Source organism: Pagrus pagrus (genome assembly GCF_965226575.1).
Source record: "Pagrus pagrus genome assembly, chromosome: 3".
NCBI classification, from domain to species: Eukaryota; Metazoa; Chordata; class Actinopteri; order Spariformes; family Sparidae; genus Pagrus; species Pagrus pagrus.
This window is the reverse complement of record NC_140187.1, coordinates 30,522,202-30,546,452: the sequence shown is the minus strand read 5'-3', so window position 1 is coordinate 30,546,452 and position 24,251 is coordinate 30,522,202. Positions and strand designations below refer to the sequence as shown.

Genomic DNA, 24,251 nt, shown 5'->3' with positions numbered 1-24,251 from the left:
TTGAAAGAGCTGTGTTTAGTCTCCCTCAGCCGGCAGCACACGGCAGCTTGTCGCGTGTCTCCTCCTCCGGCTCAACTCGGCCTCCACTCGGACACACTCGGTTTAAATGGGCGTGCTCGTTTGTGGTGCGTCTCAACCGGCGGTACAATCGGATGATCCCGGGCGGGCGGAGCCAAGTACGAGGAAATGGTACCGTTGGTTGACTGCTCCCAAGAAAACCGGCGACGAGCATCAGTACCCGGTAGTTTGACCGTACATCTTCACTGCTTTCAGCCCATCACCACTGCTACAGCAAGCCAGGCAAGATAACGCTCTCAGGCAAAACTTCAGTCATTCACCAGAACACGTCAACGTTTATCTGCTTACAAACCAAGCAACACCTTGTATGCTGCATTTTCCAGAAATATCTGTGAAGGGCTCGGAGATTAGCGTTACAGACACACGGCTGTAGGATGGAGACGCAGATACATGTGCCCGTCGGGTCGCCGGTAATTAGAAAAATTCCCATTTTCGTGGACGAACACAACGTGACGGAGGGCGCGATGAAGCTCATCAAAGAGCTGAGACCGGCGTGGGACACGAGCCATGTCAAGACGAAGGTAACGTTAGCCGCTAAGCTAGCTGCCCAGAGTATGCTAGGCTAGGCTACGATAGGCAGTTCCGCAGCATCACCAAGCACTACCAGCCAGCTAGGATGAGGGCCGAGGAAACATTATCTACCGGCTAAGTCAAAATTTCTTTTAGCAAATGACAACACGGCTGGCTCCATTCTCTTCACAATTGATGAATGAAGACGTCTTATCTGACGCTACTCTGTTGTAGTCTTTGTATGGAAATAATAACGTTCACGAAGCTAGCAAGACGCTCCTAAACTCTAACTAAAGTTAAGCTAGCAAACGAACGTCAGCAAGTAAGTTCAATTGAAAAGCTAGAAGGATAATATTGGAGTGACGCACAACTGTTCAAAGTACACAACATGTAACCAAATACAGCATGAGAGGGAAGTCATTTAGTCAGTGACGTGATGGCCAGTTGTATGATGGTAATTAAGAGCTTGCTCAAGGAAGCAAACACACCTTATGGTTATGGTTATGACCTGATGTTCAGTCTTATTATGTCTGTTTGCTCCCTTGTCAGATGTTTTAAATCCTGTGTGACTGATGGTTAATGGGAGTAGAAACATTAGCTGTAGAGGACGGCACTGATGCTGAGAGACATTTCCAGGATAACACTTGGCTTTTACTTCCACTACTGATGCCTGTACTAATAGATGGTAGGGCTGTAGTGGTCATGTAAAACAATGTCAAGTATAAACTTAGTTGCACTCAGTGTTTTTAACAAAAAATGGACATACTGTTCACAGTTTTTCAGTTCTACTTTTTTATGCACCATAGTACAGTACGTAATGCAAATAATACATGCTTGAATAAAGACATTTTAATTCAAGGAAAATTAGTGACTACAAAAATGCCTACATGAGAATGTTCCCATTTAGATCAAGAGCAAATGGCCTAAGTTGGATTGGCAAAACTTCTCTAAATGACTCTTGTCCACAAAAAACCCTAATTTCCATAATAAATGTGGCTAGTGGCAAAATAATATACAGAGATGACATTAATACAAATAGGTCAATGGAAAGACACAAAGAAAAGACAAACCTACGGGTCAAATACACACACTGTGTCTCTGCCAAAGTTTAAAACCTTTTAACTTGGTCTAATAATTGAGGCTATGTCGAGTTGTATTAGTCATGACTTCTCAGTGCCAGGAGCAGAAGGACAGGTTTTAGTGGAAAACAATGGAAACAGAACTTTCTTGTTCGGTCACATCTCCAGGATGTTTCCCTCTTGTCACTGAAACATGCCTCAAAGGGTCATGGAACTGTTTTGTTGCTTGGGGTTCAAAGATAAACTGCAGAATAAGTCTCGCAACACAGTTTCAAAGAGATCACTACCAGTCTGAGCTTGCACTGTTCAAATAGTAAGATACTGTGACACAGTGTGTAGTTACACCCTTATATCCATGTTGCAATTGTATCAGATGTAGGGCTGCAGCTAACGTTTAGTTTCATTGCCGATTAATCTGTCACTTATTGTCTTGATTAATCAATTAATTGTTGTGTCATAAAATGGTTCCCAAAGCCTAAAAGATGACATCCGTTTTTGTCTTGTTTTCTCCACAACCCAAAGATACTCACTTTAGTGTCATAGGGCTGGAATCAGATCATTTTTACTTTCTTTTTCTTTAAAAAATAACCCAAACTGAATAATCAGTTATAAGGATGGTTGGCAATTAATTTAATTGGTGCAGCTCTTATCAGATGGTGTTCATAGTCTAATCTGTATGACGTTCAAAATTTCACTGCTAATGATAATAACCATGATAATACCCTGATACCCTGAATTTAATTTCTATGTTATTATGCATGAAAAATGGTAACTCTAACTGCGGCTGCATCTAACAATTACATGAATGATTTATCTGCCTATTATTCTCTGGACTAATCATTTGGCCTCTATCACATTAGAGAACATTTATAAATGCACTTTACAATTTCCTGGATTCCAAGTGTTCAACCGTCTGTGGTCCAAAAGGCCACACCCCAGAGATATTTAATATAATGATTAGATAATGAAAAGAAGCTAATTTTTACCTTTGAGGGGCTTAAACATGAGAATATTTTACAAGAGAAAGACGTAATTGACTAATTGTTACATAAAATTGGATACAAATTATTTTAAAGTACTTAAACAGATAAATAAAACGGTTTTAAATACAGTCTTTTAGAAAGAAAAGAGTTTGATTAAAAATGTAAAAGTAAGATTCAATAATGTACAATATTCTTTCTAAGGCAGTATATTAATCCAGGTTTGTACCCCTCAGCACTCCTGTTAAATATTTTAGTCCGTTTATCTAATATGAAAGAGCCACTTTAAATCTATGAAGTTTTGGGATGCCACGGATCACAAAAGTCATGGTTCAGATCACATCACAGTACTGAGTCACAGATTAGCAAAGAGAAAAAAAAGATATTTAAAACTACACAACTCTGGCTCTGATGTAGCTGCCTCTCTGGCTGGAGTCTCAACCATAGATGTATTATAAGTAGGGCCGGGACTTTAACGCGTTAATTAAGATTAATTAATTACACAAAAATTAACGCGTTAAAAAAATTTACGCATTTTAATCGCACTTATTTTTGCAACGCGGAACGTTTCTCACTGGATGAGTTTCAGGCGTACCGATTATACTGGAGCACAATTATTTAACGAGTTAAAAAGCCGCCGACACTGATCACTGCCCATGGATCTATAAAGTTTTAATGTAGCCTGAACGCAGCTTAAACCGACCCGGTGCCTCAGCACTGCGACCAAGCTTTGATAAACACACCGGATCTGTGCCGGTTTACAGTATCCTCCCGTAGTTTAGCCGGTCGCTACTGTTTAAAAAGCGCTCGTCACAGTGGAGCTGAGAACAGCGGAGTTTCCTCTGCTGCAGCTGAACAGCTGACATGTGATCAAGACGTAGGTAGCCTACAGACCTGTCACTGTCTCACGGTGCACATCACACAGGGAAAACATAGAGCTGCCTGTGTTTATTAATGTTTACATTAGGCTGAGTTCAACAAATCAGTTTATGCTACTGTGATTTAAGTAGTTAAATACAGTAGTCATCATAGTGTAGTGGCAGGAAAGGCCATTTACCAAGTAACGTGTTACTTAAACATGTTTCATTGTGCTGTGCTCTAAAAATAAACTAACAAACTAGTGTAGAGTCCTGTATAAGGAATGTTCAGCTTAAATTTTCCCCTTAAATTTAGGTTCTCAGGAAAATCGCATCTTATCAGGTAATCGTTAATCGATCGATAAGGTCCATCAACTAACGATTAATGAATTAATCGATAATTTGCATCCCTAGTCTGTTGGTCTTGGTTAAGTACCACCTTGAAAAAAAATAAACAATGTTTTGTTGCTTAAGCTTATGTATTCAGTCATTATTCAATGGTATACTAAAACCCATATGAAAAAAATTGCTTCTCACTGTTCTCAGGTCAAATATTTATATGCGATTAAAAATGCGATTAATTTTGATTAATTAATTACAAAGCCTCTAATAAATTAGATAAATTTTTTTAATCGAGTCCCGGCCCTAATTATAAGTATTATTATTGTATTCATTTATTCATTTATTAATATTCAAGTATTATATTTTAGGCTCTTATAATACATCCATGGCCACCATTCTGTAGCCTCACTCAATGTCCCACCCACAGCACTACCTGATTGGTTACACATCACGAGTAATGGGCTCAACACTGTAGGCCACTGTGCCTGACCGGCCGAGAGCAACTGGAGCTGCCCTGATGAGAGCAGAGCTGTGTGTCAAAGGGAACGCTGCAGATATTGCTCAACTCCCTTGATGATGATGATGATGATGATGATGATGATTTCCTTCTATGATGACAAACATTACACTTGGAAGTAAAGCACAGCACGCATTGGCCTTGTCTTTTCACTGCAACTCTACATTGGGATTTAGGCAATTACTACTGTACAAAGTAACGCAGTAGTAAAACTTTGTTTCACACTGTGATGGTTCAATTTTGCAATGAAGTGCTTCTCACGCAGATTTGTAGTCCTGCCTCCTTTATACTGTGGCACACATCATACCAGTGTTTCACTCCAGTTTTAACGTCTCTATCTGTAGAATATGTCACAGACATAAGAGAATACACTCAACAGGTGTAGGGCAGTGTTTTTGCTGTGCACTCTGTTTTACTTCTCTCCCTCCCTCCATCTCTGTCTCCCTCTGGCATTCTTGCTCTTTCAAAGGGGGGTAAAGGAAAATCATATCATCATGTTTATTGATAGTTATCAAAGGCAAACTTTGTAAAAAAAAAAAAAAAAAAAGATGGGGCTGGAGCAGCATTGCTCTTTGTGTTGCAAGCAGTACTTTTATTTAATAACTGAATAATAACCATTGTGAGACAAACCCCCTAGAGCTCACTGCCGGACCTCTTATTTTGTTAGCCACATACAGTCATTGTCTTTCATATTGTATTTCAGCAGATTAAATACACCAGTGATGGTTTGGCACACAGTATACTGGAACAAAAGACTGAAAATTGTGCCCCTTTTTTTATTTATTTGATTCTCGATATAAAATCGATAATCGTTTTGAGTTGAAAAAAACATTCTGAATCGAATCACAATTGAATCATGAGATTGCCAAAGATTCACACTCCTACCCTCTTGTTCCATGACTGCCACAGACTGTATAAAACCGCTCCCTGATGTATTTCAAATTGATCTGCTGTCAACAAATGCCAAAAATAACCGTTGTTTTGCTCTGTAGATGCTTTTTTGATGAACAATGGTGGTGCTAGCTGAACACATTTCCTCTGACTAGCCTACTTCAAAATAAAAGTTCTGTGTTTTACCAGTTAAATGCTTTGAAAGTGAAGCTACAGCTGGATGAAATGTTCAGTTTGCATTAACAGTAAATTGACACAGCACTCTAGAGATAGTATCTTTTCCTATTTTAAAAAAAAAAAGTATAATGCCTTTGATAGAGACCACCAATCAAACTATTTAGGATATTAGCCAATAACAATCAGTGGCTGATCTATTGGAGCACCCTTAGCTTTATTTGGCTCTTTGAGTCATTCTGTCAGTTCTCCAAATGAATGTTTCTAAAGTGAAAAACCCAACAGAACAAGGCGTTCGTTTGACAGATGTGAAGGGTCTAGTCTGATGTAATGCTTAATAGTGGAACATAGTTAATTTCATGTTTGGTTCGGCTTTGGCAATATTGTGAGGACATTGCAATGGGAATCACACCAGCCCGTCAACATGTTCATGTTCCAAGCCATGACTGCTCGGTAGTCATTTCTACATTGTTACTTGTGTACTCAATACTCATGGGTTGGATCACACCCATCGTCGAAAGTGGCCTTCATTTTTATATCAGCTAAACACCTGTAAAGTTTTATGACAGTATCTTGCGTGGATAGGACGCTATAGCACTGTCTAAAAAAATCTGTTAACAGACTGACAGACACCTGGCAAAATACTCAAGACCGCCTCTGTCGTAGTCCCCGCCCCAAAAGGTGTCTTCAGGACCACATTTTGCCATGATCACACACACACACACACACTCAGGAGGTGAAAACCAGCCGATGCTGTCACAGCTGGTAAAAAGTCCTAAACTTATTCCATCATTGTCCCAGCTGTTCTCACAGTCCACCAACCTGTATGAATGCACTTTTTTCAGGAAACAGATAAGGTAATTTGGTAATCCCAAACAGAGTTTATTATTAATGATTATTAATGAATCCATTATTGTATCCATGCCTAGTATACATACAGTCTATGTGCAGTATGTTTTCACCACAACTTAACACACACAAGTGTGTTGTTGAGCGATCCTTTTTAGAGACCTGCCTTGAGAGAAAATGCATAATTGATTAATTGTAAAAGGATCAGGTGGCTGATGTGTCATGGCAGGGTCAGATTATGTTGAGTAGCTCTGAAAGTGGGCACCTTAACACCATTTAATGCTCCTACTCTAGCTTTGACAACCATGTGTTTGCTTCCTGCTGGTTAATCTCTCTGAAGCTAATACCCTATCCATTCACACACCTGTAGCCGAGACCATGACAGTGTTTACCTCAATCACTACAGTCCAGACTAGCTGAGCTTTTTTCATTGACCACTACCCAAGCAAGCCTTTTGTTCCATTGGACTCATATGGAGTGGCACAGCCGTACAACTGGCAAGTGTACATATGAACCAGGTCACTGCCGAAAATGGGAGGATGAAGAGGGTGAGATTAATGTTTAAAAAAATGTTATTCTGTCAAGTCGGGGAGGATGTTCTCGAGCAGCAGGGCCATTGTTTTGATGAGAGCGGGAAGCACTAAATGTGGCAAAGAGCAGCAGGGCAACACTGTTGACAGAAACACCTGATTAGCCCTGCCACCTGGACAGGAAGACTTTTACTGTAAATACACACTGTCCACTTCCAAACATCCCACACACACGCTGAGTTCCTGCAAACAGCAGATCGAGCCAACAGCAACAGAGCAACAGTGTCCTCTTACATCTTTCTCAGGCTGGAGATGGCTTTGCATAAGAAGGACTGCCCCAGTGGCCATGCAGTCACACCACAGAACGTGGACTCACATTTGTGAAAAAAAAATGAAACGTCAGGCAGTATATGGCTGAATGTTTACCTCTGTCTGGGTCCAAGCTTATCGCTGTCTGTCGATGTATTGATCGCCGGTCTTAGCGGTGTATTGTGTGGTGGGTAGAAGGGATCAGTCATGTGGTAGCAAAGGCGTGTATGCTTGTGTATGTACCGTCATAACAGGGATGCCTGCACGCCCATCTTTGTGGCCAGCCACGTGTGGAATGCCAGATATGTATGAGTGAGCGTCTGGGCCGGGGGAGATGCAGGCAGTGTGTATGTTGTTATTGTGTTCACTGCAGTGGGATGGACTGGCCCACTGGTTTCCAGTGGAGTGATGTCACTCAGATATTAAAGGCCTAGCCTCAGACATGGAAGACTTTTTTGCTTACTCTTTACTTTAGAAGAGTTTGACGTAACTTGTTGGCTCACTGATGCAACACCATCACCACCCTGCAGAAGAGTCATCAGGTCTGATGCAAGAGCTCCTGGTACAAACAGCTGTTTTGAAGCGGCAAGTACAAGTGATTTGTGCCTGTATGCAAATTAATATACAAAACCATTCAAAAATATTGACATTGACATCCCTAGTTGAAAGACCAACATTAGACACCTTGAACAGACTTTCTTTTTGTTTCGATGTGTTTTATTTTGATGCGCTTTATTTTTTAACCAACATAAACTTCCTCAAAGAAAAAAGGGGACGGATATCCTGTTTCAGACTGCCATCATAATGTGACCCATAAGCACGAATTAACAACGCTTACTTCTTCAAAGTTTCTAATTAAAACTATCACAATTTGCCCAATGTGGTAAGCAGTCCTGTTTCATATCTTTTGCCCTGCTGGCCACATCACGTGACCTTGTGAGGCAGGAAGATTCCCAAGATCATGCAAAATTCCAGCCCTGATAGCACCATGTGGAAGCAGTACTGCCAAATCTCTGCAGGCAGACACATTTCTACTGTTGCATGGTATACATGTGAATGCATATGTGACTGTGATTCAGTTGGGAAAGATGATCTGTGATGCATTTATTATATGTAGGTCAGAGCTGCATGGTGCCTGCACTGCTGATCCTGACCCGAGGACAGCTGAATGCCTCATAAAATCACTAGTACTACTGAAATTTGAGATTTTGTTTTGGAACACTACGTAGCTCTAAAGTCAGCAGGTTGGAGGTATTTATCTGTATCTCCGTGAGAGGTTATATCATTTCTTTTCTTCCTCTTCCAGCTCTTCACTGATGGAACCACCAACAAATTAGTGGGCTGCTATGTGGACGACAGTCCAGAGGATGTGGTCCTGGTCCGAGTATACGGGAACAAGACAGAGCTGATTGTGGACAGAGACAATGAGCTCAAAAGCTTTCAGGTGTGTGTCAAAAGCAAATACATTTTTCAGTCACATCCCAATAAATCAATAAGTGCTATAGATTAGTTTCTTCTGTTTAATTCTTGTGTTTTGTATTATTGTGTCTCTACTCTAGGTGCTACATGCTAATGGTTGCGCTCCTCGCCTCTACTGCACCTTTCAGAATGGCATCTGCTATGAATTCATGCAGGGGGACGCTCTTGGGACGCAGGATGTCAGGGATCCATCCTTACTCAGGTCAGGACATGGTAGAGTCATGGGACCACTAGGAATCCTTACTGACTTAACTGCGAGATGTTTGAAGTAGCATTGTATTGTGCCCATAATATTCTCAGGTTTGTTCTCCTACTGCTCAAAAGTTTTGGGTCACTTTAAAATTTCCTTTCCATTTGTGCTAATTAAAGTTAATTATGTGGCGCATCAGCATTTGTGGGTTAATTTTTTGTCTCAAATGGTCAGAAAATAAAACCTTTTTCTATTGAAACTCATCAGTGTGCTCTTGTTCTGAAAAAATAGATTAATAAATAAGGCTATTCTATGTGAGAAATTGCCAAAAAAATAAAGATGTCATTCAACGAATGGAAGAAAAAGCAAAGTCAAAAAATAAAATAAAAAAAATTCAGTAAAAATCATTATTTCTGATCTTATCAATGTCTTGACTATTTTTTTTTTATTCGTTTGACAACTCATTTGATGAATTGACGGGGCTCTGTGTTGTCTGTGTTGTGCTGGAGGCTGGTCCTTAGCTTATGTTAGCAGAGTCCATTTCTAGACTAACGTTAGCTGCTGTTGCTCTGTTGGTGGAGTGGAGAGAGGCACTGAGACGAGGCAGTTGAGAATGTGCATAAAGTCACATCCTTGGGATTGTCGATGAAAATCTGCTCCAAGTCTTTAACAAAAAAATCCCCAGTTCAGCAGCATTAAACAACATAAACGAATTCCTAGTAATTGTTACATTGAGCCCCTTTTTAAAATGCAAGTTTTCATGGAAAATATACATTTTTTTAAGTGACCCCAAACGTTTGAGCGGTAGTGTATACTAGGGATGGACTGATATATTGGTCAAATATCAGTATCAGTCAATATTTGCCTCCTTGAGCCTATTGGCTGATGAGATGACATTGAGTGATGCCAGTGGCCAATCTTTATCTGATGTGTCACATCCATTTAACGCCTGCACATTCATGAGCTACTGACTTGTGGAATCCTACTTAAAATTATTATCAGTGAGTAGGTCTATAAAGGCTTTTGAAGCTATTTTTTTGAATAATCTTTTTCATATGAAAGAAGGATAACTTTAAAGGTCGTTTCATAGATGTTAATGATTGCATTTTGTGTTCTTTCAAATGAAAGCCTGAATGACTTTAAAAGCATCTTGTTATTTTTTTACAGTGAAAATTCCTTTGTTTCTCTACCACAAAAGGGCTAAACAACATCAACAAAAACCCATTTATATTGGCATCAACTATTGTCCAAATAGTTAATTTAAACATTGGTATCGGTTTCTGTTTCAGAATTTTATAATTGGTGGGTCCCTACCCTACACAGCACACACAACTAGTAACAATGCAGAAAGCCCTCGATGACACACGCAAAGGCAAATGAAGCAGGCACATTTGAGTCACATGCAAATGATAGCTGGCGGACAATCCATACTGCAGCAACAATGGAACAATGGCCAATTCCAAAGTCCATGCTCAAACCAGTCAGTGATAATACTTAATAATCAGGTAATGCACATTGTCCTAAGTGGCTTTTAAACACTATTTGTCTACATCACCTCAGTGGGGTCACATGATATCTTCGGATGTTTTCAATGGGCCTTTTCCAGGAACTCTGCAATAGACACTTGTCCTCCTATTGTTCTAAGTATGTTAATCCTGTAGCAGGGCATTGGACCGTTGGGTTCCCTCATAGCAGGAGATGAATACAGTAAAGTTAGTAATGTGCTTCATGTTGAAATCTAGTCATGATGTTAACGTTATCTTTTTGTGTGTGTTTCATAGACTGATAGCCGGGGAGATGGCTCGTATCCATGCCATCCATGCACACAATGGCTGCATCCCCAAACCTAACCTCTGGATCAAGATGCGGAAATACTTTTCCCTTGTAGCCACAGAGTTCACCGACCAAGCATCCAACATCAGGTGAGATCTACCTTCTCAGTAGTTTTTAGCTGGTTCCCTGACTCATGGCTCAGCACACATGCAGCAATATTGATGCAAATAGCTCTTGAAACTGCCTGATTTGCCTGTAACATTAGTTATGAACAGGGGCAATTTCCCTGAGCCTGATATCATCTGAGAGCACTTAATGAAGTACTTTTATCAAATGTTTATGCACCAGGAAGCAACAATTGCCCCCGTTTAATATTCTAAGTACCATAGGTGTCTGTCACATGATTTTAGAAAGCTTACATTGGAGTCTTATTATACTATACTCTTTAGTGATAAAACATTTTTTAGTCTCGGACTGTCAGTCTGTCCACCACTGAAATATCTCTACAACTTTTTGCCAGATTGCCATTCAATTTTTCACAAACTTTCATGGTCCCAGATGAGCATCATCAAGTTAACATTTAAGTTTGTCCAATATTTTGGTTTGAAAAAAAAAACTGATGTCTTTTCTTTTTGCCCTGTTTTCAGTCGGAAAGCAACTGAGTGATCATGAAGGAAGTTAGAGATGAAAAATGTCTTCTTAACTTTCCTGGCACTGGGCATGCAATAACATTAACATTTCATGTTATGATTATCTGATCATCCTGTCCAACATAATTGCGATTCACAAAGTTATCCCAATACTCATCAAAATATTTGTAACTTGAAACAAAAAAAAATGAAATTGCATACTGGAATCACTTTAACCTTATTTTGGTTGGAAAATTATCCAGACAATGAAAATTCACTATAATCAACTGTTTGTGATTTGAACTGTGTTTTTATTGTGATCCGTGATTAACAAAAAAAAAAAAAAAAAAAATTACATTTTTTTATTTAATGTATTTTCTTTTATCGTCCATATCCCTAGCTGCCACACAGTCTAATGTGAGAAAACAGCCACAGTTGGTTACTCAGCAGCCTGTTAAATCTTTGTTCAGTCTCCCCTGCTCTTTATCATCCCTTATATTGTGTTTTAATCCAACCAGATGCACAATATATTTCTCATTTACGTATTTTTCTGTTTCTGTTGTCAGACAACTGAACAATTAGGAAATAGTGATTTATTTGCATGTGATTAAAACCTACCGGCAGTTATTCCCAAACTGCTGCATTTTTCTGTGATAACATCATTATTTTATAATCACAACTTCATTACAAAGCTGCATAAACCTGTCTTAATGACAACAGATATGCTGTGTATTTAGCTACAGCAACATTTAAAATAATGATATTTAGTGGCACACAGCCCTTGACATCACTGGGCAACTTGCTTACCCGTAAACACCAATCCAGCATTTTACAATTCAACACACCATTTTTGAAAGGCAAAGAACAGTGCAAGTCTGGACTGAGTGCTGAAACCGAAAGAAAGAGATTCATTTTCAAATTTAACCAGCTCCGTGTGGACACCCCTTTACATCGTGAACATGGTGAATATTACCTGACAAGCATTAGTTGGAATTTATTATGAAGAAGTCTACATTCAACCTAAAGGAGCTGCTAGCATGGCTGTGGACCCACAAGTTTGTTATTTAGAAAGGTGTTCAAACGTGATATGAATATTAGTTACAACAAAATTATTCCTGTATGGCTAAGCATAAGATTTAACACTCATTTCAGAGATTACAGGCATACAAATGCCTTGTTGAAAAAATGTTCATTATGGCAGATAAAGATACTGTAAAACCAGAGATTGTAACTGAGAGCTTGTCCAGACAGCTTTTGACTTCTGGGCCTACACACACATCCAGCTGGAGAATTTTACGTTGAGAAATGCATTTACACTATTAACAGAACTGCATTTTCATCTCTGGGAAAGAGGAAGGAGCAACCAAAAAGTCAGAGTGAAGATGGCTTGGTTTGCATCTTGACACTGGACCTGCAGGGACGACAAAGGTTTCATAACCAGGCCAGCTGCTCAGTCCCAGCTGATATCTCTGTTCTGATGGCTGTTAGATTAAGTCCAGCATGTGGCTTATATAACTGTAACAATAATAGCCAACTGGATTAGGGAGTCTGAGGCATGCAGACGGCCAGCAGATGTTTGCTCAGCTCAGTGTATCAGGTTACTTTACTCTCTTCCTTGGTTACGCAGACAGCTGGAGTGTCCTGGTCCTGGACAGCAGACACTTGTTGCTCTTAGGTCTCAAGCACACGATATAGAAGGTCAGATGTTAACATATACAGAGTGATTTCAGTAGAGAGACGAAGAATACAGGCCACTTCCTCTAGATGAGCAGTGGGATATGTGTGCTATACACAAGGCAGGGAAGGAACAGTCGAGACTCAGGCCGCAGGAGAGAGAGGCAGCAAACCAGGTAGAAACCTCCAAGGAGAGGGTGTGTGTGCCTCCCTCCCTCCCAGCTTGCTATCAGGCTGACTGTGGATTAAGCACTCATAAGCCCATTACGGTTAGCACAGGGGTCTCTGCTCAGCACACCAGTCTGCTTGGCTGAGACGCTAACTCACGACTTAACCCTTTCCCCACAAGCAAAGAATACCACTTTGAGACGGACACTCTGAAGCAGTCCGTGTATGTCATGTGTGGCTGAACACAGGTTGGATGCATGATGTCGAAAAGGCCTGCATCATATTCACAGAGATCGAAAAGGGCAGACGTTAAAATAAGTACAGCTGCAGATGATGCATGAGTTTTTAAGCATAGTATGTACACACAGTGATTAAATAACTCCCAAATGTTCAGAATCAGATCTCATTTCAGAAGAGACAGAGCGGCGTAGCCATAGGGACTGCAGCACCATGAGTTTCCACTGAGAGCTTGTTTCTGTGTAACTTTGCTCCCAGGAGCCGGCAGGCGCCAGCTCCACAGAGCCTGTGTGCTGTCTGTGCATGTTGCTCTCAGTTGTTTTCATTGCACATATGGTCCCATTTTGTGATAATACAAAAACAAGGAAAAACTCTTTGTTTTGGCCAATAACAATTAGTAAAAGTAAGCATAGTTGTCACTACAGTCAGAGCTTTCCTTATGTCTCTCTCTCTCTGTGTCTCTGTCCAGAATCCAGCAGGAGGTTCCCAGCAAGGCGGTGTTGGAGCAGGAGATGGTGTGGATGAAGGAGCATCTCTCCACACTGGGCTCCCCTGTGGTGCTCTGCCACAACGACCTGCTCTGCAAGAACATCATCCACAACAGCAAAGAGGGTCAGTACCTTTGACTTACATGGTCCATGGTCAGTTTGATTGTCATCCTCTGCCCAAATGACCAGTCCCACACACTTTGACCATCCAGTGGCTGATCTTAGTCACCTGATTGCTGAATGCTTTATATTGACATATGTGATGTGGTGTGATGTGGTGTATTACATATTTTTAGACCGTGGCTGCAACTATTAATTGTTTTGTTACCTAATCATTGGTGCATAAAATGTCAGAAAATAGAAAAAAATTAGAAAATAGAAACACAATTTCCCAGAGCATTCCAAAACCCCAAGATGCAAACACTGTAACAGGCAGCAAGAGCTGCACTCTGCTTAGATACATGTTATATTCTCATTGTGTCCTCTTGTTGTCTGTCAGGTCATGTTCGCTTCATAGACTATGAATACTCCAGCTACAACTACCAGGCCTTTGACATCGGCAACCACTTCAATGAGTTTGCAGGTTTGTTGAACCACAGTGTGATTTGTATTTTGGAGTTAATGTTCATCCTGTGTCGTACAGTATGGCTCATTATACAACCATGTTTCCATGTGTGTGGTATCAGGAATGGCCGAGCTGGACTACGGGCTGTACCCCAGTCGGGAGATGCAGATGGACTGGCTCAGAGTGTACCTGCAGGCGTACAAGCTCTTCACCAAGAAAACGGGGGAGGTCAGCCCGCGAGAGCTGGAGACACTCTATGTACAGGTCAACAAGTTTGCACTGGTGAGGAGGAATTTGTTGACACACACACACACAATCACACACAATCACGCACTCACACCCACATCGTCTCATATTACTTTAATCTGATATCTAATTTGTTTCTCTTAAGGCTTCTCACTTCTTTTGGGGTTTCTGGGCACTCATCCAGGCCAAATACTCCTCTATCGACTTTGACTTCCTCGGGTAAGTTGCTATGTGAGTGTGTGAAAGGTTCAGAGCAGTGTGTGGTGACCCCCTGGGTACGTATTGCATAAGTGACCGCTCGGACCACGCGTGTGTGTCAAGACAATCTGTCAGCGTGGGTTGAACGGAACATTATGAAAGACTGAAACCAAAAACCCAAAACCCAGCATGTCTCTCTTTTCTTTTGTGAGCATCCATACCACTTGACACTTCCTGCCCACACACCTGTGACACACACGGACACCAGGTTTGGCTCCCATAATGGTGTACATGGAGGAAGTAGACCTAAGGAGGTTAATGGATGACAACCTAATCTCTCCTGCCTCACTCACAGGAAGGCAGTGCTATAGTGAATATCTCCCTACTTTGCATGTTTGACTGTAAAAAGATTCTGTCTGCTAATTAGACTCACACTCCATGTAAATGCACTATGCAACATAACTGGCAGTCAAGCTAACTGGCCTTAATGAGCGTCACTGTCTGACCGAACAGGAAAATACAGAGGACAGTGTGAGTATAGAGTTGTTTTATGTAAAATAACTGCACCTTCTATCTGTATGAGAATATATATAAAATGTCATTAACTGACCAACATCACTGGTTTAATGTTCTGTAAAACAGACGTTCGACATTCACTAGTACCAGTGAACTTCATCATGATCCAACACACTGTACAGAAACAGGCCTGTTGAAATGAAGCAGACTGTGGACAGTTATTTTCTTCATCTGATCAGAGGTGGCTGAAAGTTTTGTAAAGTGCTGTAGTGTGTGTTGGTCAGTCGACTCATTTACCGACTCACCAAAGTTGCATAGTGCAGAAACAAGCAAAACAAGGTGGAGTGGCTGAGACAAACAGACCCTGCATTTACCCTATCACTATACACTGTACCATCAAAATGATTTTTGAAGCTTCTATTTTACGGTAAAATAGTTACATAATGTTGCTTTAATATTTGGGGAAAGTACCAATAGTCATCCCTACAACATTATATTGAATCGATATTAAATATTGAATATCGATATGGAGGTATTTGGTCACAAATATCTATTTTCTCGCCCGGTCCTATCATTAATGAAGTGCTTTTGAGAAGATTTTAAAATATCAAGATATACACCGATCAGACACAACATTGATCATCTCCTTAAAATGCCATGTTCTGCTGAGAATCCTTGGGTCCTGACATCTATGCAGATGCCACTTGACACACACCACCAAACCAAACACTGTTGTGGATCGAGTACATCCCCTCATGGCCACTGCACTCCCTGATGGCAGTGGCCCCCTCCAGCAGGACAATGCACCCTGCCATACAGTTTACTATGTCCCCTTACACAAAAAGTAAGTTCCTCCTTCTGTGCCATCACCACCTTTTTACTCTTCTGTCTTGCAGGTACGCTGTGCTGCGTTTCAACCAGTACTTCAAGACCAAACCTGCAGTGATGGCCCTGCAGGTCCCAGAATGAGCGGAGAAAGGAAGACAGAATGCAGAGAGAAGACCAGAGGAAGTGGGAGCAGGTTTAATGCTGGGACTTCCTGTAGGGTGGGAGCTCTTCTCTGTGAGTCAGCTGTCGATGGACCAGTGCTTGGTCTACATGACATCCTTTTCTGCAACAAGCGCCATTACTCTTTCATTCCTCCAGCCTAGCTCCACGCCTGTCACAACTCTAGCTCAAGAATTCTAAAACTTCCACGAGTTCTGTGTGTATGTATGCAAAAGAGTGCTTGCGTGTGTTCTTAATTTATCTTGAAACCCAACGTCTTGCTTTCCCTCTTAGGGCAGCTGAACAAGGCGTAGTAAGCACAGCAGTCACAGAGTTTAAAGTAGATATCGTGAGTTAAAACCTGCTTTGTTGTCACACCGGAGCTGAAATGTTCCACAACGCTAGTGATGAAGGTCAAAAGAGGGACAAGACTGCTGAGGAAGGTTTGTCAGATAGTTTGTCCAGTTCTCTGCGCTGTATCAATGCCTCAATGCCATAGCCTCATTATAGTTAGAAACTGACTACAGAGGCATTTCACCTGGGTTCCTCAGATTTTGCATGTGGTGTGCACGGTGAGACCATTCCTCCTTCTGTCCGCAGATATTTTAACACTTAAACTTTAATTTGTGCGCTCTTCCTCTTTTATCCCCATCTTTGGTGCTAAATGCTCGTAGATGCGGTATTTCTGCTCTGCACTTCCCAGAGATCACCTGTGCAGCAAACACTGGGCGGTACTGTGTCTCCTCTCTTTCCTCTGATCTTTTTTCTGTTGCAGTTTGAGCTTCTGTCAGTTTCTCTTCTAGTTATTCCAAGAAAACTGCTGCTGCTGCTGCTAGAAAGTAAAATACACTTTTCTGTGTGCTAGTGGACTTTTCCCCTGGAAGAACCTACCAGACACTGAGTGTGTAGAAGAGCAAATGGAAAAGCTTTTCATGGACTGGCTGTAGGTTTAATCACTATTGTGTTATAGCAATCAGTGATAGAAAGTAGCTAAATGTGCATTAATTTATTTATGTGAAGAAATGTGTGGATTATTTAACATCTCAGGTGAAACGTGTGGAATTGGGAAGTGATGCTAAAGGAGGAGGGGAGGATAGAGGGGACCTCAGTAAATGTCACTTTAAACTCTGTGTGCATTTCTGTCCTCAAACCTTTTCCACCTTTTTGACTTTTATGGTTACAGCGAATCGCTCTGTTAGACTTTCCATTTAAACTCTCCAGACCTCTCGGAAAATCACAACCCAGGTCATCCCCCCCTCCCCTCTTTAATGCCCTCCTGTGTCTGCTCCCTCCTCACATTACCAACTTTGATCTCCTCCCACCCCAGTTTTGTTTCAAACTGAGGCGGTAGCACCTGTTCCACAAGCCATCCTAACACCAGAGACTGCTCTCAGCCCCACACTGTAATCCATTCCCATTCACATCCTAGATTTGGAGCAAAAATTCTGTTACATCAGCAGACATTGCATAAGTTATGGGTGGGGTCAAATCAAGTGTAGCTGCGAAAAGAGTCAGGAATGGGTTATCTGGGGCTGTGTTGCTGTCATGAGATCAGCTCGCACTTAGGTGGAAAAAGATGGCGTTTGACACAGTCAGTCACAGTCTAGAAGGAAACCCACAGGCACACACAGTATCTGTGAACGTTAACTTACTCTTAATGGGGGATTCCAGCAATTTCACACATCAAGGTCTGTTTACAAGTGTTGAGAAGTACTGCTGCATATGTGGAAAAAGTTGAAGCCATTTGTGATTCCAGAGGGAGCGATGTGACGATATATGGCCTCAAGTGATGTCACTTGAGTCAGCATCAGTTGGGGCTGAAGACTACAAGTTTTTTTTTTTTAAATGAAAACAATCTGGAGGTGTGAAGTGAGGTGCTCTGGTGCTCCTCACATCTGTATTAGCCGCTACTAGCATAACACACCTGAACTTCCAACAAACTGTTTTGGTTGAGTTGCATCGTGGGTCAGTTGTTTGGTACCTACGTGTGTTGTCTATCTTTGACCCCAGCAGTTTGGTGTTGCATTTCCATAAATGGGGGACTTGCGAGAGACACATTTTAAAAAAGAACGTTCCTACACTTACCACAATGCAACTCAATGGCCTTCAGGCTCCAAGGATAAGTGAAATGACTCAAGTGATGTCATTTTCATCATTTTGTAATCTGCAGTTATTTATTTTTGATTGTTTAATATAAAAAATTCCCTCTTTGTGGCATTTTAAAACAAAGCAGCAAACCTCCACATTGGACGAGCTACAACCAGAAAGAAGTTGTTTTTTTTCCACAAGTTTTGCTTTAACAACACTCCAATGATTAAGTAATTATGAACAATAGTTGTTGAGCTGTATAAACCATGACCAGTAAACTGAACTTAATGTGTCAAATCAGCAGATTGCCCATTTAATAATACAGTTGTTCTTAATGACTCTTCATTCATTCATTTCCCATGGTCCTTTTCTCTCTTTCTGGCCATTCGTAGTGTAAGAACCTTCTTCACCAACTTAGATTTAGTCAGACATTGGCAGCTTTCTTACTTTGATTCATTGGCCTTAAATTAAACTCAGCAAACATTTTAATACAGTCTTACATACTTCTGTATTTGGCTTTAAGAACCCTGCAGATACTTTGACACCTTCACATGATGAACAGGATTCACTGAGCTTCAGATGATATATTCTGAAGCTGTTTATTTATACTTGGCTCCAGAGAAGAGATATGTCCTCTCTCCTCCAAATTCTTCAGGATAATTAGCCCCTCATAGGCCCAGCAGGGGGAGACACTGAGCTCTGACCTTTGTCCTCCACTGCAGGTCTCATGTAACTGACGGGCTTAATAATTTACCAAGTGAGCAGCACATCGGACAGAGACTGACTGATATTAATGGTTTCCAGTGAAGACAGTTAACCCGAGGAATGACAGAGTGCTCACAGAGGGATCACATTTATATTAGAAATGTGTGAGTGCTTCTTAGCAGTGATGATCAGAGCCTTCTGAATTTTTATTTTAACTCAGGGGCTGTGTGAGGCTAATTGAGTTCAAAAGCAACTTAATGGAAGAGTACTCATATGATGGCACATATCTGGGAGCAGAAACTCAACGATGACATGGTCTTGAAAAAGCTTGAATCAGCCATGTCAGTAGTGCATTTTAATTAATGAATAATCAAGACACCCTTACTTTAGGCAACTAATGGTGGAGTAATCTGCTTAGTAGATTTGCAGACAAAGACCAAATTAGTGAGCTTGCTGCTTGAACGCACAATCCTAATGCCCTGGTAGGAATTTAGCCTGGATAAAAAGGGCATTTGCACTCAATGAGCACTGAATTAATGTCTCCATTCACTCGTTAGAGGACACTGAGCCCGAGTTGACCTCATCTGCAGCAGAGACACAGTTTGATTTTTAAAGATAAAGTCATAGTCGGGTTTATTTAGTTTCTTCTGAGATTAAATCTAACACTCCAGCAATCACTGATGTTGAAGCCTAGAGATAAATGTAGGCTTTAACTGAAAACACTAAAAACTCTGCACCCACTCAGGAGCGTGCTCATGTTTTATCAGTTGTTTGGTCTGTTGGTCACCTTACCCACCTGTTGTATGGCATCAGAAATCACCAAAATCATCTCGGTGTTACTCCAGTCCAGTGTGTAGAACAAAGGCTTCATCATGCTTTACGCACCACTGAAGTAAAGTTATCCCTGCTGTGTCTCAGGGAAAAACATCCTCCTCTGAAAACAAGTCTGACACTCAACTGTACAGTTTATTAAAGGCACAATCCACGATCAAATGTGGACCCCACCATCAAAAATCAACACCTAAGCTTGGAACCCACTGTACTGTAAATATGACAGACAGTCCAGACTGGGAGTGTTGGCGTCAACACCGCTAGGGTGACGGGCCAGGCTTAGCTGGTTAGCATGCTAACTTCAGTAGATATCTCTGCAACGCCATGTCATCAAAACTGTTATTTATTCACATTCTGTTGATAATTTGAATTATTTCAATGTCGTCAACTAAAATTCTTATTGCATTGCACCTCTAAAGAGTAAACTGAATACCATGCTGAAAAGCGGTGTTTTCAACTCCATCATCGTCACAGTGTACTGACACACCCTGGAGTACACATCTACATTACTGCAGCAGGGTGAGAAGGTGAACCAAACCAAAACTAGCATTGGACAATAACTTAAACTTTGCTACGGATTGGGGAGAGATTTCATCTCAGGTTCACTTACTAGCTTTTTCAGGAGCTTTCAGCTGCATCATGTGTTCTTCAGCAGATGGAGTTTGCTCAGTTGGATCTGTTAGGATCACTTTGTCAACACATCTCTTTCTAAACGTCTTAGTTTTAACTTATTTTGTTTACCAAAAAGTTAGCTCAAATTAGCCAAAGGTTTTTTCACTGTTGACTGAACTGACAATGGACTTGCTGTGAGTCTACAGATCAAAGATGATACTGTTGGTAACTTTCTCATTACATTCCACACTGGGTAAGGTGAAAATAAGCCAAACAAGAAGTTGTTGTGGAGATTCAATAAAGTTATTGAACATGTTCCTGTTTGACGACCAATACATACATTTGATTTGTTTCTGTGGCCACGACTAGTATCCCGGACAGGCCGTCTGAATTTCCTGTTTCATGCTGGTTGTCAAATACTTCACTGTCTCTACATTTCAAACAGGGTTTATTTATTGAGTGAATTTAACATTATAGTTCACACCTTTTCTTTTGTTGTTTTCTAATCATACCAAAATGGTTCGCTTCAGAGGGTTTGCATTGCAGTTCATTTGAGAATAACTATTTTTGTGTGTGAATGTACTAACTTAATTTTAAGAAACACTGTACAGATAACTGTTTTTTTTCTTTGTACGCTGATATTTACTTTTTGTAAATGCTATGAGCGCTGTGTAAAAGGAGCCAGCAATTGGCTTGCAGATGTGACTTTGTAAATGTACTCATCCACTGCTAAAGGAGATGCTGCGTCGGCCAGCGGAGATGGAGGATGTAAATACTGTAAGAAATACTGTGAAAAAGCTTACTGTACAGCGATCCTTCACACCTCTGTAGGAGTGGCAAGAAGAATTATTTAACAGTCGTCAGTAAATATTTCCATTAAAATGTATAAAATATTACAAATGTCTGTGTGATTTTGATTTGTCTGCTCTGAAAATCTGTGAAACTGCGTGCCAGCTGACCAGGTGCCTCGGCCCTGACGGGAGGAAGGATGTGGGACATCCTGCCAACACACACACACAAACCACACACTGAAACAGATCATGGTGATAACACCTAACATCCTCAGCATGGAGCTTTTTATGTCTCTTCTCCAGTCCAAACTGAGGAAGCTGCCATTAAATTTCAAACAATAATTTCAAAGAGGGAGAAATATGTTTTCATCCAGGGGTGAGATGTGGCATAAAGCACCTGATTCCCTGCATTCAAGTCGGCAAAAAAAATCAAAAACATAACAATACCCCATGAACTGACAGACTGACTCAGAGCTGCTCTGTGAGCCTGTACTTAGTATTTAGCTTAAAGCAGTGCTGTGCCCTAACATCAGCATGCTAACATTGTCGGAATGAGAATGCTAACATGCTGATGTTAAGCAGGTATAATGTTTACCATGAATGCAGGCATTTGGTCATGAAGTAATGTATTGAAAAAGGAAAAACTGGACCTGATGAAGATGCTAGATAATGTTCAAGGATCACCAAGGTCATTATCCTGAGTTGTTGTTGTTGTACCAAATGTAATGGCAATCCATCCAGTAATTGTCAGGACACTTCATTTAGCGTCATGGTGGCAACAAAATAAAGGAGTCACCAAAGTCAGTTGGATACATCTTCTGGGAACCGCGTCTGTCTGCAGTATATTCTGAGATATGTCAGTATCACAAGATACAAGTCAAAACATTGATCATTGCAAAGAGTTAAGGTCTCATCAAATTCAATATGGGTTTGTCTTCTGGGGACCATGAACACATAATTCACTCTGGACCAAAGGGATGAACAACTGGCAGACTGGCATTGCCATCCCTCGAACTGTGCTACATGTGGCTAAAAGTACAAGAGTGAAGCAGAAACCTTCATCTCACAGATGATGGTGGCACTGATGCTACAGGACAGACCCTGAGAGACTGACAGACGTCTGCAGATGGTTGACTGTATGTTCAGATCCCTGCAGCCAGAAACACTGCTGTCATGAGCGTCTTCAGTGTTACCCTGAAATGTAACTAAACTGAAAGGCACTTACTATTATTTGATAATGTCTGTTTCAGTTGGTTAATTGTTTGCTTTTAATTTATGTGATGTTTTATCCAAGTGAAATAAAGAAAGTTGAATTGATCTTTTCCTTCCTGGTGTGAAGGATTCACCTTTTTCAGTGTGCCAATCAGAATTTTAGCAACATTTGAATCAGAATCTGATGACATTAGTGCCGAGATAATGACGATCAAATACATTAAGCCACACTCACATTATCCCTGTAAGTTCACTTCATTTTGTTGTTGCCCTGTGAAGAGCCGTCACGTGTCCCTGCGTGGTTCATAGTATGTTCCGTGACTAAGCAAACGGCCATCGCATGCAATCTGCTTCCTGTTTACAGCGGCACACGCACGCACATTGTATGTGAACAGAGTTCTGCAGAGATGACATTTTTGTTTGCTAACCTGGATGTTAGCCTCTGGTTGCCTCGACACAAAGCCAGTGGGAGTTTTGAATTTGATTTTGGATTAAAGCCCAAAATAAGCCGTGTAAATGGTGTGGTAACCACAGACCTTATTTCAGGCATTAAACCAAAAACCCATTCAAAAAACTCGACTTTGAGACAGAGGAACCGGAAGTGCAAATATGCAAATCAATTTCCAGGTTCAAGGACTCATTACTACACCACTCTATGACCATGGGATATGCATTTGCAGGTGTGTTATATGGACGGAGATTATTTCTGAAACGGTGCTAAAACACTCGTCTGGACCCTGTTTATACAATACCTGTGTACGCGTGGGCTAGGCCTGAGTTGAGCGAAACCAAATGTAGACTATAGAAGTTTTAATAACTTCTATTTGTGGCGTGAATGTTTGTTTTTGTTTCATTTTCTACAACAGCTATGACTCAAGAGAAAGCCTCCCTTGAACATTTTTTTAAGCTCCCTCAACCTGTTCAAGGCTGACAGTTGAATCTGTCACAGGTACGACTCATAACGCTAATGACAGCTGTCATGCACAACACTAGGCACCTGGAACTGGACCATCTGAATGAAGCGCGGCTCTTATTAGTGTTGCTACTTACAGCTGCTTGACAAGTTAAATATCTTATTTTTAAAGTCCCTTGTGATGAGTGACAGGAAATTATTACATGTTGAAGACTTTTCCAATGCGATTAATCAGTGTGAATGACACGCTAACTTGCAATGGGTGTTTTTTCTTCTCTTTTTCTTTTATTTTACCGGCTGAGATATATAAGGCAAAAATGTATATAAGGGAAACCATGGAAGAATATGCTGATACAACAGGTAAAGAGCTGAGGTGGTGAGTAACCCTGGGAACGACCTCTGGGAGAAGTGACTCATGGAGCAGTAATTATACTGAACCTGCCAGGGCCTGCGGGGAGAGATCCACACACGCACACTTACTAAATAAATAATAAAACAAACACAATTAACACAACCAATTTATTGTCTTTCAAGAAAAAAAAAAAAGAACAACAACACAAAACTCTGAAAACATAGAGAAACGTACACCTTTAAATTACACAGGCTCTTATAAACAAAATAAAGTCTCTTTCTATATTTACATCAGCAGGGGTAACGACAGGTGACTCCTCAGCGTGTCTCCACTAAAATAAGATAAACATTTTCCTCTGATATCCATCTGTGTGCACGGAAGCCAGCATGTTATCTCTACACAGCCCTGACCATGATTGTATATAAGCCCCCCCCCCCCCAGGTCTGAAATGAGTCTTTTCCCGCCATTTTGATTTGTCAAC

At 40.9% G+C, this 24,251-nt stretch overlaps 1 protein-coding gene across 1 annotated transcript; it reads left to right on the top strand.

Annotated features, from left to right (window-relative positions):
* The first annotated feature begins 52 nt into the window (after window positions 1-52).
* Window positions 53-20,705, top strand: etnk2 (ethanolamine kinase 2). Its single transcript, XM_084348050.1, has 9 exons — window positions 53-599; window positions 8,423-8,560; window positions 8,676-8,797; window positions 10,567-10,707; window positions 13,736-13,878; window positions 14,254-14,337; window positions 14,441-14,601; window positions 14,711-14,784; window positions 16,176-20,705. The coding sequence occupies exons 1-9, from the start codon at window positions 453-455 to the stop codon at window positions 16,246-16,248; spliced, it is 1,083 nt and encodes a 360-aa protein (XP_084204176.1). The 5' UTR covers window positions 53-452; the 3' UTR covers window positions 16,249-20,705.
* The last annotated feature ends 3,546 nt before the right edge of the window (window positions 20,706-24,251 follow it).

Bases quoted from the DNA above. Each gene is read 5' to 3' on its own strand.
- etnk2 (XM_084348050.1), top strand. From the start codon at position 453: ATGGAGACGCAGATACATGTGCCCGTCGGGTCGCCGGTAATTAGAAAA. The intron at 600-8,422 runs GTAACGTTAGCC...TTCCTCTTCCAG, and splicing joins CGAGCCATGTCAAGACGAAG to CTCTTCACTGATGGAACCAC. The intron at 8,798-10,566 runs GTCAGGACATGG...TGTGTTTCATAG, and splicing joins AGGGATCCATCCTTACTCAG to ACTGATAGCCGGGGAGATGG.